Source organism: Cetorhinus maximus, chromosome 10, assembly GCF_964194155.1.
Source record: "Cetorhinus maximus chromosome 10, sCetMax3.hap1.1, whole genome shotgun sequence".
Lineage (NCBI taxonomy): Eukaryota > Metazoa > Chordata > Chondrichthyes > Lamniformes > Cetorhinidae > Cetorhinus > Cetorhinus maximus.
The window spans coordinates 25,055,850-25,070,850 of NC_135888.1; the positions used below are offsets into that span (position 1 = coordinate 25,055,850).

General features: G+C 50.3%; 1 protein-coding gene across 2 annotated transcripts in view; it reads right to left on the minus strand.

Moving 5' to 3' along the window:
* col5a1 (procollagen, type V, alpha 1) overlaps nt 1-15,001 on the minus strand; it is a 357,252-nt gene that overhangs the window by 58,825 nt on the left and 283,426 nt on the right. For both annotated transcript variants that reach the window (XM_078550223.1, XM_078550222.1), the window contains exons 38-40: nt 11,366-11,419; nt 5,440-5,547; nt 1,397-1,486 (exon numbers count right to left, since the gene is read on the minus strand). In XM_078550223.1, the coding sequence (XP_078406349.1) occupies nt 1,397-1,486; nt 5,440-5,547; nt 11,366-11,419 (252 nt within the window). The remainder of the gene's footprint in view (nt 1-1,396; nt 1,487-5,439; nt 5,548-11,365; nt 11,420-15,001) is intronic.

Sequence of the window (15,001 nt, forward strand, 5' to 3'; positions counted from 1 at the left end):
ATTTATCTTTTCCGTTTAAAAGGGGCCATTATGGATTTTTCTTGTTGCACTATTCCTGATTGAACATTCCATGTATCCCCATCCCACTGTTAAAAAGAAATTATTCGTATTTCACCAATGCTATACCTGTCCTGGGAGTGTTTGATGGGGACGGTGTAGAGGGAGCTTTACTCTGTATCTAACCCCGTGCTGTACCTGTCCTGGGAGTGTTTGATGGGGACGGTGTAGAGGGAGCTTTATTCTGTATCTAACCCCGTGCTGTACCTGTCCTGGGAGTGTTTGATGCGACAGTGTAGAGGGATCTTTACTCTGTAGCTAACCCCGTGCTGTACCTTCCTGGGAGTGTTTGATGAGGACAGTGTAGAGGGAGCTTTACTCTGTATCTAACCCTGTGCAATACCTGTCCTAAGTGTGTTTGATGGGGACAGTGTAGAGGGAGATTTACTCTGTATCTAACCCCGTGCTGTACCTGTCCTGTGAGTGTTTGATGGGGACAGTGTAGAGGGAGCTTTACTCTGTATCTAACCCCGTGCTGTACCTGTCCTGGGAGTGTTTGATGGGGACAGTGTAGAGGGAGCTTTACTCTGTATCTAACCCCGTGCTGTACCTGTCCTGGGAGTGTTTGATGGGGACAGTGTAGAGGGAGCTTTACTCTGTATCTAACCCTGTACTGTCCCTGTCCTGCGAGTGTTTGAAGGGGACATTGTAGAGGGAGCTTTACTCCGTGTCTGACCCCGTACTGTCCGTGCCCTGGGGGTGTTTGATGGGGACAGTGTAGAGGGAGCTTTATTCCGCATCTAACCCCGTGCTGTACCTGTCCTGGGAGTGTTTGATGGGGACAGTGTAGAGGGAGCTTTACTCTGTATCTAACCCCATGCTGTACCTGCCCTGGGAGTGTTTGATGGGGACAGTGTAGAGGGAGCTTTACTCTGTATCTATCCCCGTGCTGTACCTGTCCTGGGAGAGTTTGATGGGGACGGTGTAGAGGAAGCTTAACTCTGTATATAACCCCGTGCTGTACCTGTCCTGGGAGTGTTTGATGGGGACAGTGTAGAGGGAGCTTTACTCTGCATCTAACCCCGTGCTGTACCTGTTCTGGGAGTGTTTGATGGGGACAGTGTAGAGGGAGCTTTACTCTGTATCTAACCCTGTGCTGTACCTGTCCTGGGAGTGTTTGATGGGGACAGTGTAGAAAGTTTTACTCTGTATTTGATACATGTGGTGCTGGTTACTTGTTGACTCTTCGTTACCTAAGTTGCCCAACCATTTATTCTTTTTAAAGGTTGACTATTGAATCTCCCTCTCCACACTGTCTCGCAGAACTCTGTGTTGAGTCAAATGTGGGTGAGATCAGACTTTGAGGTGCAAGGAGTGAAGTTTTTGCTGCTATACTCACGAGAGGTCCAGCGAGTCCACGCTCACCAGTGAATCCTCTGAGGCCTGGTGGGCCATCCTTCCCAGGAGGGCCTGCAGGACCAGGATCACCCTGAGGAGCACAGAAAAGAAAGAATGGGTAAATCTGGCAACAAACCATTCAACAAGGACCAAAGTCCACCAGAAACTGAGGATTCGAACCACAAGATCCAAACCAAACAATTAGACGTGAAAAAAATGGCCTTCTTTCCTTCTTTATCTCCTGAATCTAAGCCATGGCTCAGCATCTAGCACATTACCCTTTGCCTCTGAAAGTTATGAGTTTATGCCCCACTCCAGGGAACACAATCTGACACTCTATTGCAGTACTGAGGGAGTGCTGCACTGTCATGGGTCAGTACTGAGGGAGTGCAGCACCATTGGAGGGTCAGTACTGAGGGAGAGCTGCACTGTTGGAAGGTAAGTATTGAGGGAGTGCTGCACTGTCAGAGGGTCAGTACTGAGGGAGTGCTGCACTGTCAGAGGGTCAGTACTGAGGGAGTGCTGCACTGTCAGAGGGTCAGTACTGAGGGAGTGCTGCACTGTCAGAGGGTCAGTACTGAGGGAGTGCTGCACCGTCATGGGTCAGTACTGAGGGAGTGCTGCACCATTGGAGGGTCAGTACTGAGGTTGTGCCACACTTTTGGAGGGTCAGTACTGAGTGAGCGCTGCACTGTCGGAGGGTCAGTACTGAGGGAGTGCCGCACTGTTGGAGGGTCAGTACTGAGGGAGTGCCGCACTGTCGGAGGGTCAGTACTGAGGAAGCGCTGCACTGTCGGAGGGTCAGTATTGAGGGAGCGCTGCACCCGCCCCGGCGTCCTGGGCCAATATTTATCCTTGAACCAAATTCTCTCTCTCTGGTTAGCTTCATTTGTCTTCCTACTATGAAGACAGCTACAAGATATTGATTTAATATCAGTGCCATTTCCTCATTTTCCATTCTAATTTCTCCTGTCTGTGTCACCAAGGGCCCCACTTTACTTTACTAACCGCTTCCTTTTTACATAATTGTAGAGAGACTCACAAATCAATTTTTATATTTCTTCTTAGCTCACTCTCTGGTTCTATTTTCTTCCTCTTATTCAATTTCTTTGTCATTCTCAGCTGATTTTTAAAGTCCTGTCACCCACAGAGAAAACCTGCATTTATATCGTTCATTTACTCTGATAAAAAACTGCTAAGAATCTTGGCTGGCGCATTACTAAAGAAAAATTGACATTGAGCTGGATAAGGACAGGTGGCTAAAGATGTAGGGTTTAAGAATCATCTTTAAGGGGGGGAGAGGGACGCGGAGAGGTCTAGGGAGGGAATTCCAGAGCTTAGGGTCCCAGGCAGCTGGAGGCACGGCCGCCAATGGTGGGGGGATTAAATTCATGGATGCTCAAGAAGCCAGAATTGGAGGAGCACAGAGATCACCTCAGCCACCTGTCTGGCTTCATTCCCCAGAATTAGGTCCAGCACTGCGCCGTCCCTTGTTGGACACTCTACATATTGACCTACAAAGTTCTCCTGTACACATTTCAAGAAATCCACTCCACCCAAGCTCTTAACACTATATCTACCCCAATTAATGTTGGGAAAGTTGAAATCGCCTAATATAACTACCCTACTGTTATTGTTTTTACACACCTCCACAAATTGTGCACATATTTGCTCCTCAATTTCCTGCTGACTATCTGAGGGTCTATAATAAACACCTCACAATGTGGTTGCCCCTTTTTTGTTCCTAAGCTCTACCCGCAAAGCTTCATTCGATGTCCCCTCCAAGATATCATCTCTCCTTACAGCAGTAACTGACTCCTCAACTAATAATGCAATGCATCCTCCTCTTTTACCCCCTCTCCTGTCTCACCTGAAGATTCTATATCCGGAATGTTGAGCTGTCAATCCTGCCCTTCCCTCAACCACGTCTCAGTGATGGCTACTATATCACAATTCCACGTCTCAATCCTTACCCTTAACTCATCTGTTTTACCTGTAATACTCCTGGCATTAGAGGCCATCCAGCCTTGCCTTACTCCCTTGAAACGTATTGCAGCTGTACTCCCTCTGACTTGATTGTTTTACTGTATAATGACATGTCCCTGTTCTGCTAACATTCTGTGTCCCCTCCCCCTGCCGAATTAGTTTAAACTCCTCCTAACAGCACTAGCAAACCCGTCCGCAAGGATGTTAGTCCCGCTCTGGTTCAGATGTAGACCGTCCCACTTGTACAGGTCCCACCTTCCCCAGAAACGGTCCCAGTGATCCAGGAATCTAAAACCCTTCCTCCTGCACCAACTTTTAAGCCACGTATTCATCTGCGCTATTCTCCTATTTCTGAGCTCGCTAGCACGTGGCACTGGGAGTAATCCAGAGATTACAACCCGAGAGGTCTTGCTTTTTAGTCTACTGCCTAACTCCCTGAATTCTTGATGCAAGACCTCATCCCTCTTTCTACCTATGTCATTGGTACCAACATGCACCATGACTTCTGCCTTATCACCCTCCCCCTTCAGGATGCCCTGCAGCCGTTCAGTGACATCCCGGACCCTGGCACCAGGGAGGCAACACACCATCCTGGAGTCACGTTGACAGCCACAGTAGCACCTATCTGTTCCCCTGACTATAGAGTCCCATATTATTATTGCTTTCCTTTCCTCCCCTCCTGTACAGACAGGCTGCTTGTGGTGCCAGAAGCTTGGCTCTGTCTGCACTCCCGGGAGGAACCAGTGCCCTCATCAGCCTCCAAAATGGAATAGCGGTTTGCGAGCGGGACCCCTGGGGACTCCTGAACTGCCTGCCTGTTTCTCTTGGACTGCCTGGTGGTCACCCATTCCCTTCCTTCCTCAAGTCCCTTCAGCTGCGGTGTGACCACCTCTCTAAACATGCTATCCACAATGCTCTCAGAATTGCGGATGCTCCAGTGTCCCCATCTGCCGTTCCAGCTCTGAAACCCGAGCTTCCAGGAGCTGCAGCTGGACACACTTCCTGTACACGTGCTGGTCCTGGGCACTGGAAATGTTCCTGGCTTCCCACATGGCTTTGAGCTCTCCTGCCATGACTTATCCCTTTAAATTAAATCTTTCAAATCAATTACTCCAGGGACCTTCATTCCGGATCCTCATTACCAAAGAATATGCAAACTATAAACCACAAAAAGACCTTAAACTATAAGCGATAAAAGTAGTAAATACTTACCCAACCTTACCCACTACTTAACAATCATTCCTTGCCCTTGTAGCCTTACTGGTGTAGCAGGGCAAGACCACTCTCTGAAGATTTAAGAAGTTGGATAGGGAGGGTTGTAGGGGCTGGAGGAGGTTACAGAGATAGGGAGGTTGTAGGGGCTGAAGGAGGTTACTGAGATAGGGAGGGTTTGGGGGCTGAAGGAGGTTACAGAGATAGGGAGGGTTGTAGGGGCTGGAGGTGGTTACAGAGATAGGGAGGGTTGTAGTAGCTGGTGGAGGTTACAGAGATAGGGAGGGTTGTAGGGGCTGGAGGAGGTTACAGAAGTAGGGAGGGTGGTAGGGGCTGGAGGAGGCTACAGAGATAGGGAGGGTTTAGGGGCTGAAGGAGGTTACAGAGATAGGGAAGGTTGTAGGGGCTGGAGGAGGTTACAGAGATAGGGAGGGTTGCAGGGGCTGGAGGAGGTTACAGAGAGAGGGAAGGTTGTAGGGGCTGGAGGAGGTTACAGAGATAGGGAGGGTTGTAGGGGCTGGAGGAGGTTACAGAGATAGGTAGGGTTGTAGGGTCTGGAGGAGGTTACAGAGATAAGGAGGGTTGTAGGGTCTGGAGGAGGTTACAGAGATAGGGAGGGTTGTAGGGTCTGGAGGAGGTTTCAAAGGAGAGGCTTTGGAAATATGAGAAGAAAAAGAGAATCTGAAATCAAGGCTTCGCCAGGAGAACAGGGTTTAGCGCAGGTTTGGGTATTTGCTAAGTATTCAATTTATTATCTTCGGGAAATCCAGTGACTCACGTTTCTCCAGCAGGTCTGCTGTTTTTAAACTGTCACAAAGAATGCTGGATCAAACCTCAAACACTCACCTTTGCACCTTCTTTCCCAGCAGAGCCAGGCAGACCTTGTTCTCCAGGGGGACCAGGGGGTCCTGGGTGACCACGTTCCCCGAGGGGGCCAGTCTCTCCTGTGGAACCCTGACAGGGAAGAACAACCGCAAACACAGTGAGACACAGAGCCATCCTTTCAAACCCTCACTCCCCGTGCCAACCTTTCAAACCCTCACTCCCCGTGCCAACCGTCTGAACCCTTACTCCCCGTGCCAGCTTTTCAAACCCTTACTCCCCGTGCCAGCTTTTCAAACCCTCACTCCGCGTGCCAGCTTTTCAAACTCTCACTCCCTGTGCCAACCGTCTGAACCCTTACGCCCCATGCCAACCTTTCAAACCCCCACTCCCCGTGCCAACTTTTCAAACCCTCACTCCCCGTGCCAACCTTTCAAACGCTCACTCCCCGTGCCAACCGTCTGAACCCTTACTCCCCGTGCCAGCTTTTCAAACTCTCACTCCCTGTGCCAACCGTCTGAACCCTTACGCCCCGTGCCAACCTTTCAAACCCCCACTCCCTGTGCCAACTTTTCAAACCCTCACTCCCCGTGCCAACCTTTCAAACTCTCACTCCCTGTGCCAACCTTTCAAACCCTCACTCCCCGTGCCAACCTTTCAAACCCTCACTCCCCATGCCAACCTTTCAAACCCTCACTCCCTGTGCCAACTTTTCAAACCCTCACTCCCTGTGCCAACCTTTCAAACTCTCACTCCCTGTGCCAACCGTCTGAACCCTTACTCCCCGTGCCAGCTTTTCAAACTCTCACTCCCTGTGCCAACCGTCTGAACCCTTACGCCCCGTGCCAACCTTTCAAACCCCCACTCCCTGTGCCAACTTTTCAAACCCTCACTCCCCGTGCCAACCTTTCAAACCCTCACTCCCTGTACCAACCTTTCAAACCCTCACTCCTCATGCCAACCTTTCAAACCCTCACTCCCCGTGCCAGCCTTTCAAACCCTCACTCCCTTTGCCAACCTTTCAAACCCTCACTCCCTTTGCCAGCCTTTCAAACCCTCACTCCCTGTGCCAGCTTTTCAAACTCTCACTCCCTGTGCCAACCGTCTGAACCCTTACTCCCCGTGCCAGCTTTTCAAACTCTCACTCCCTGTGCCAACCGTCTGAACCCTTACTCCCCGTGCCAGCTTTTCAAACTCTCACTCCCTGTGCCAACCGTCTGAACCCTTACGCCCCGTGCCAACCTTTCAAACCCCCACTCCCTGTGCCAACTTTTCAAACCCTCACTCCCCGTGCCAACCTTTCAAACTCTCACTCCCTGTGCCAACCTTTCAAACCCTCACTCCCTGTGCCAGCCTTTCAAACTCTCACTCCCTGTGCCAACCTTTCAAACCCTCACTCCCTGTACCAACCTTTCAAACCCTCACTCCCCATGCCAACCTTTCAAACCCTCACTCCCCGTGCCAGCCTTTCAAACCCTCACTCCCTTTGCCAACCTTTCAAACCCTCACTCCCTTTGCCAGCCTTTCAAACCCTCACTCCCCATGCCAACCTTTCAAACCCTCACTCCCCATGCCAACCTTTCAAACCCTCACTCCCCGTGCCAACCTTTCAAACCCTCACTCCCCATGCCAACCTTTCAAACTCTCACTCCCCGTGCCAACCTTTCAAACTCTCACTCCCCGTGCCAACCTTTCAAACCCTCACTCCCTTTGCCAGCCTTTCAAACTCTCACTCCCCGTGCCAGCCTTTCAAACCCTCACTCCCTTTGCCAGCCTTTCAAACCCTCACTCCCCGTGCCAACCGTCTGAACCCTTACTCCCCGTGCCAGCTTTTCAAACCCTTACTCCCCGTGCCAACCTTTCAAACGCCCACACCCCGTGCCAACCTTTCAAACCCCCACACCCCGTGCCAACCTTTCAAACCAAACTCTCACTCCCCGTGCCAACCTTTCAAACCAAACTCTCACTCCCTATGCCAACCTTTCAAACCAAACTCTCACTCCCCGTGCCAACCTTTCAAACCAAACTCTCACTCCCCGTGCCAACCTTTCAAACCAAACTCTCACTCCCTGTGCCAACCTTTCAAACCTCCACACCCCGTGCCAACCTTTCAAACTCTCACTCCCTGTGCCAACCTTTCAAACACGTACACCCCGTGCCAACCTTTCAAACCCCCACACCCCGTGCCAACCTTTCAAACTCTCACTCCCTGTGCCAACCTTTCAAACCTCCACACCCCGTGCCAACCTTTCAAACCCCCACTCCCCGTGCCAACCTTTCAAACTCTCACTCCCTGTGCCAACCTTTCAAACCCTCACTCCCCGTGCCAACCTTTCAAACTCACTCCCCGTGCCAGCCTTTAAATCCCTACTCCCTGTGCCAATCATTCAAACCCTCACTTCCTGTGCCAACCATTCAAACCCTCACTCCCCGTGCCAACCTTTCAAACTCTCACTCCCTGTGCCAGCCTTTCAAACCCTCACTCCCTGTGCCAACCATTCAAACCCTCACTCCCCGTGCCAACTTTTCAAACCCTCACTCCCTGTGCCAACCTTTCAAACCCTCACTCCCCGTGCCAACCTTTCCAACTCTCACTCCCCGTGCCAACTTTTCAAACCCTGACTCTCCGTGCCAACCTTTCAAACCTCACTCCCTGTGCCAACCTTTTAAACCCTCACTACCTGTGCCAACCTTTCAAACCCTCACTCCCCGTGCCAACGATCTGAACACCCACTCCCTGTGCCAACCTTTCAAACCAAACCCTCACTCCCCGTGCCAGCCTTTCAAACCCCCACTCCCCATGCCAACCATCTGAACCCCCACTCCCTGTGCCAACCATCTGAACCCCCACTCCCTGTGCCAACCTTTCAAACACTCACTCCCGGTGCCAACCTTTCAAACTCTCACTCCCTGTGCCAACCAAACCCTCACTCCCTGTGCAACCTTTCAAACTCTCACTCCCGTGCCAACCTTTCAAACCCTCACTCCCCATGCCAACCTTTCAAACGCTCACTCCCCGTGCCAACCTTTCCAACCCTCACTCCCCGTGCCAAGCTTTCAAACCCTCACTCCCCGTGCCAACCTTTCAAACCCTCACTCCCCGTGCCAACCTTTCAAACCCTCACTCCCCGTGCCAACCTTTCAAACCCTCACTCCCCGTGCCAACCTTTCAAACCCTCACTCCCCGTGCCAGCTGTTCAAACTCTCACTCCCTGTGCCAATCTTTCAAACCCTCACTCCCTGTGCCAGCAGTTCAAACTCTCACTCCCTGTGCCAACCTTTCAAACCCTCACTCCCCATGTCAACATTTCAAACCCTCACTCCCCATGTCAACCTTTCAAACCCTCACTCCCCGTGCCAACCTTTCAAACCCTCACTCCCTGTGCCAACCATTGAAACTCTCACTCCCCATGCCAACCATCTGAACCCCCACTCCCTGTGCCAACATTTCAAACCAAACCCTCACTCCCCGTGCCAGCCTTTCAAACCAAACCCTCACTCCCTGTGCCAGCCTTTCAAACCAAACCCCCACAACCCATGCCAGCCTTTCAAACCCCCACTCCCCGTGCCAACCATCTGAACCCCCACTCCCTGTGCCAACCTTTCAAACTCATTCCCGTGCCAACCTTTCAAACCCTCACTCCCTGCGCCAACCTTTCAAACGCTCACTCCCCGTGCCAACATTTCACTCTTACTCCCTGTGCCAACCAAACCTTCACTCCCCGTGCCAACCTTTCAAACGCTCACTCCCCGTGCCAACCTTTCAACCCTCACTCCCCGTGCCAACCTTTCAAACCCTCACTCCCCGTGCCAACCTTTCAAACCCTCACTCCCCATGCCAACCTTTCAAACCCTCACTCCCCATGCCAACCATTCAAACCCTCACTCCCTGTGCCAACTTTTCAAACCCTCACTCCCTGTGCCAACCTTTCAAACTCTCACTCCCTGTGCCAACCGTCTGAACCCTTACTCCCCGTGCCAGCTTTTCAAACTCTCACTCCCTGTGCCAACCGTCTGAACCCTTATGCCCCGTGCCAACCTTTCAAACTCTCACTCCCTGTGCCAAACTTTCAAACCCTCACTCCCCGTGCCAACCTTTCAAACTCATTCCCCATGCCAACCTTTCAAACTCTCACTCCCCATGCCAACCTTTCAAACCCTCACTCCCCGTGCCAGCAGTTCAAACTCTCACTCCCTGTGCCAACATTTCAAACCCTCACCCACCATGCCAACCTTTCAAACTCTCACTCCCCGTGCCAGCAGTTCAAACTCTCACTTCCTGTGCCAACCTTTCAAACCCTCACTCCCCATGCCAGCCATTCAAACTCTCACTCCCCGTGCCAACATTTCAAACTCTCACTCCCCGTGCCAGCCTTTCAAACACTCACTCCCTGTGCCAGCCTTTCAAACCCCCACTCCCCGTGCCAACCATCTGAACCCCCACTCCCTGTGCCAACCATCTGAACCCCCACTCCCTGTGCCAACCTTTCAAACTCTCACTCCCGTGCCAACCTTTCAAACTCTCACTCCCGTGCCAACCTTTCAAACCCTCACTCCCTGCGCCAACCTTTCAAACTCTTACTCCCTGTGCCAACCAAACCCTCACTCCCCGTGCAACCTTTCAATCTCTCACTCCCGTGCCAACCTTTCAAACTCTCACTCCCCGTGCCAACCTTTCAAAACCTCACTCCCCGTGCCAACCTTTCAAAACCTCACTCCCCATGCCAGCCTTTCAAACTCTCACTCCCTGTGCCAACCAATCCCTCAATCCCCGTGCCAGCCTTTCAAACTCTCACTCCCCGTGCCAACCTTTCAAACCCCCACTCCCCGTGCCAACGAAACCCTCACTCCCCGTGCCAGCCTTTCAAACCCTCACTCCCCGTGCCAACCTTACAAACCCCCACTCCCCGTGCCAGCCTTTCAAAGCAAACCCTCACTTCCCGTGCCAACCTTACAAACCCTCACTCTCCATTCCAACCTTTCAAACTCTCACTCCCCATGTCAACCTTTCAAACCCTCACTCTCCATTCCAACCTTTCAAACTCTCACTCCCCATGCGAACCAAACCCTCACTCCCCGTGCCAACCTTTCAAACTCTTACTCCCTGTGCCAACCATTCAAACACTCACTCCCTGTACCAACCTTTCAAACTCTCACTCCCCGTGTCAACCTTTTAAACTCTCACTCCCCGTGCCAACCATTCAAACCTTCACTCCCCATGCCAACCTTTCAAACGCTCACTCCCCATGCCAACCTTTCAAACACTCAATCCCCGTGCCAACCCTCTCTCCCCATGCCAACCCTCTGAACCCTCACTCCTCGTGCTAACCCTCTGAACCCTCACTCCTCGCGCTAACCCTCTGAACCCTCGCTCCCATGTGATCCTTCCATCTCCACCTCCGCTCTCTGTTGAAGAATTTGCATAGAGATCGATCCTGATTATTTGAATTATCACACGAGGGGGATGAATTCTTCCTGATCCAGGGGATCGGCGGCCTGTTTGCCTTTTGTCTGAGATTAAAAGTCAATAATCTGAACAAACCTCCACCCACAGATTGTGTACACGTTCTGGCATCGTGGGAAAGTCCAAAACACCCAAGTGGGCACAAGGTCTTAACAGTCACATGGACTGACCGTCGCTTAACAAAAGCTAAATTTAAATATAAATAGCCAGCTTAATCCAGCCGACGTGTTTGGTGTGCACATGAGGTTGCCCACGTGTTTGTGTGCTGAGTCCTAAGGAGCAAAGTGATGCTCCTTCCATTTGACACTAATGGAGAGTCACTCAGAGCCAGGAGGATTTCCCAAGACAGAAACTGAGCAACAGCAGAGACGTTCAGTAGCTCCACATTCAAACTCAAATTGTCACCACCGGCTGCTCAACTTTTATTTTGTGATTATAAACGTATTTTGAGATACTGAAATGAAGTTTGAATGATTCCATACTCACTTGTGGACCAACCACTCCAGGAGGACCAGGTGGGCCAGTTTTCCCTTGGAAACCCTGTGTGGAGAAGGCTTGAGAGATTAGCTACATCGAAAGTGAGATCTTAACAGTCATGACTCACTCAGATTGTAAGGAGAGCAAGCAGAATCTATTCAGAGTCACTGCCGTCCGTGAGTGATTTTTCAGAGTGAGACACAGGGTGACACAAGCCAATTCAGGAAATATGTTGCCCTTGGCTGGAGGGTCTAGAACCAGGGGACACAGTCTCAGAATAAGGGGCAGGCCTTTTAGGACAGAGATGAGGAGAAATTTCTTCACCCAGAGGGTGGTGAATTTTTGGAATTCTCCGCCCCAGAGGGCTGTGAAGGCTCAGTATTGGGAATGTTTGAGACTTAGATGGATAGATTTCTACATATTAAAGATATCAAGGAATATGGGGGTAGTGCAGGAAGATGGTGTGGAAGTAGAGATCAGCCATGATCTAGTTGAATGACGGGGCTGGCTCTAGGGGCCGAATGGCCTACTCTTGCACTATTTCCTATTTTCCATGCAACGTTCAGCACCAAGGCTCCAGAGATCCTGTTTCTTCTAATCTTCATAGAGACCTGAATCAAAATATAGGGATCTCTGACCCACTGTCCCACAAACTATTACATGTAAATACAGTCAACCTGTGAAATAGGGGTGTAATCATTCTAAAGGATAGGAACATTAAAGGGATTGTGTCCTTAAAAGGATGGAACCTTTAATGGGACCAGAATCTTCAAGCTGGAGCGGACATGTGATTCTGTTTATAAAACTTTAGGATGAATCCTTTTGTTGCCTGGTTTCCACTCTTGCCCAGGGGCGGTTCTGAGTTTCTTGGATACCAGTCGACCATTTTTTTTTGAAAAAGGGAGATTACATTCCAGCGGTAGGAATGAGGATTGACTCTCTCCAGTCCAGCACAGCAGAATTAGAGTCACTTCTAGCAAACTAGGAGATTGGGAGCTGGAAGGTGAGGTTTTGGTCGATAGCCAATGATGTCCCAATAATAGGATGGAGATGGAATTTTGACAAAAGGTGTCTGAGTTGTCTAGGGTTGGGGTTGGGGTTGGGGTGGGTCCAACACCGGGGGGGGTCCCTGTTTTCCCAGCCTCTTGTAAGAGGCGAAGATAAGCTGAAGGATGCGTGAGGGCAGAAGCAAGAGTCCAGTAAGGGATGGGAGAATGTGTGTTTGGACCTTTTCTTATTTTGAGTATATAACACAAGGTAAGAAAAAGTAACTTGTCTCAGAGTAGCAATGAAACACAGCTTGGCCCATTGTTCTGTTCTTCACTTAACACAGCTTCTGGCTAACGGTGTAATCAACTGAATTGGGTATGGCCTTGCTCCTTTGCAGGATAGGAGTTAACAGTTAGCTCAGCACGATAAAGGGGCCCTATCGGTGACCTATCATGGTGAGGACAACGATTCACCCTATTGCCCTGGGAAGCAATCAGCTGGCTGTCCTTCTCCCTGATGACACTCCCTGTACAGATGTCGGGTGAGGACAAGATCAGGCGCGGCTGCAGCAGGCCTCCTGATAACTCCACACAGGTGCCTGAGTGCACTGGAGCACAGCTCCATCATGGCTCTGGCACAGGCCTACCCCACTGAACCCAAAACTAAACGCAACATAACTCCACACTAAACAACTCCACACTAAACTCCTTTCAATGTAAGATAGCTCAACTAAACTCAAGCACAACAAAATTAAACTCACTGGGTTCAAAGCAACTCAAGAACACAGCTTAAACACACTCAATTCAAATCAACCGAATGCACCTGAACACAATTCAGCAGAAGCCAACACAATTAGGCTCAACTAGTTTTTTATTCGTTCTCGGGATGTGAGAACATATTTAGACCAGTATTTATTGCCCATCCCTAGGTGCCTTGAGAAGGTGGTGCTGAGCTGCCTTCTTGAACTGCTGCAGTCCATGTGGTGTAGGTACACACCACTTGGGCTTCATTATTAACTGTCTTTGCAAGATGCCAGTCTTGTACTCATCCCGATATCAGAGGGACCCTGCAGGATAATTCTATTCGTGAAGAGTCCTTTCATATTTTGCAGGCCTTAAGCTGCTGACCAGGAAAAGGGATCTTCAATAGGCATTGCCAGACAATTCCATTTGCTTCTATATTTCCCCCAGTTCTTTCCTTCATCTGCTGTCTCTGTGCTTGGTGGTGGAGCAGGAGGGTGGGGGATGTAGGGGGGACCAGTGTAACTGCTGGGATTGGGGGATTAGCTTGCAATGCACTCAGGCACCTGTGTGGAGTTATCAGGAGGCCTGCTGCAGCCGCGCCTGATCTTGTCCTCACACGACATCTGCACAGGGCAGCACTCATGGGAGTATCATCAGGGAGAAGGACAGCCATTTGATTGCTTCCCAGGGCAATGGGGTTAATTGTTGTCCTCACCATGATAGGTCACCGATAGGGCCCCTTTATCATGCTGTACTAACTGTTAACTCATATCCTGCTAAGGAGCAAGGCCATACCCAAGTCAGTTGATTACACCGTTAGCCAGAAGCTGTGTCAAGCGAAGAACAGAACAATGAGCTAAGCTGACGTCTAAATCCACCTATTAAACCTTGAGGAAAGAAAGCGGAATGAATTTACAACTGCACAATTAAACACCAGCATCACTCATTCCAAAAGATGGATTTCGATCAGAAGGTGTGTTTGATGCTATCAATTGTGTCCTAGCTCAGCTTTGGAGGAGAATTCAAAGTGAGCTGCTTTTACTCGTGTTGTGATGCTGTGCATGGAACATCTCACTGCATCGCCAAGCGTTGCCTGTGGCTCCTAACCCCATGAGCCCTTATTGCTGGTTTGCAAGGGGCCAGCTGGAATCGAGTTACATTTGGTTGACCGGCCATGGGAAGAGTCAGAGGGTCGAAGGAAATCTTCAGTCATGCCTGATGCTGTCTAGTATATTCCTTCTTGGGGTGAAGGTGACATTGGAAAGGCTGGCATTTATTGTCAATTCACAGTTACGTCCCCATTTGCACAACCACCACACAGAGGGCATTGTAAGTAAACCAGCTCATAGGGTCAATAGAGAGAAACTATTTCCTCTGGTTGGGGGGGGTGGGGAGAGTTCAGAACAAGGGGGCAGAATGTTGAAATGAGAGCCAGGCTGTTCTGGGGTGATGTCAGGAAGCACTTCCTCACACACAGGGAAATCTGGAACTCTGTCCCCGCAAAAAGCTAGTGAGGGTGGGGTTGGGGTCAATTAAAAATTTCAGATCTGAGATTGATAGATGTTTTTTGGGTAAGGGGATTAAGGGTTATGGAACCAAGGAGGGTAGATGGACATAATATACAGGTCAGCCTTAATCTAATTGACTGGTGGAATAGGCTTGAGGGGATGAATGGCCTCCTTCAGTTCCTAAGCATATATTGTGGGATTGAGGTCACATGTGATCCAGATTAGTAAGGGTGACAGGGTCCCTTTTCCTGAAGGACATTATCTCTGTATCCGCCCAGATATATGAATGCAGAAAACTGGGTCAGATCCAAATCTAAAATGGTGCAGCAGCGATACAGTTCAGAGGTTTTCTGACAGGGATCTGATTGCAGTTCGGATGCCAACATCTCCTGCACAAATGGAGT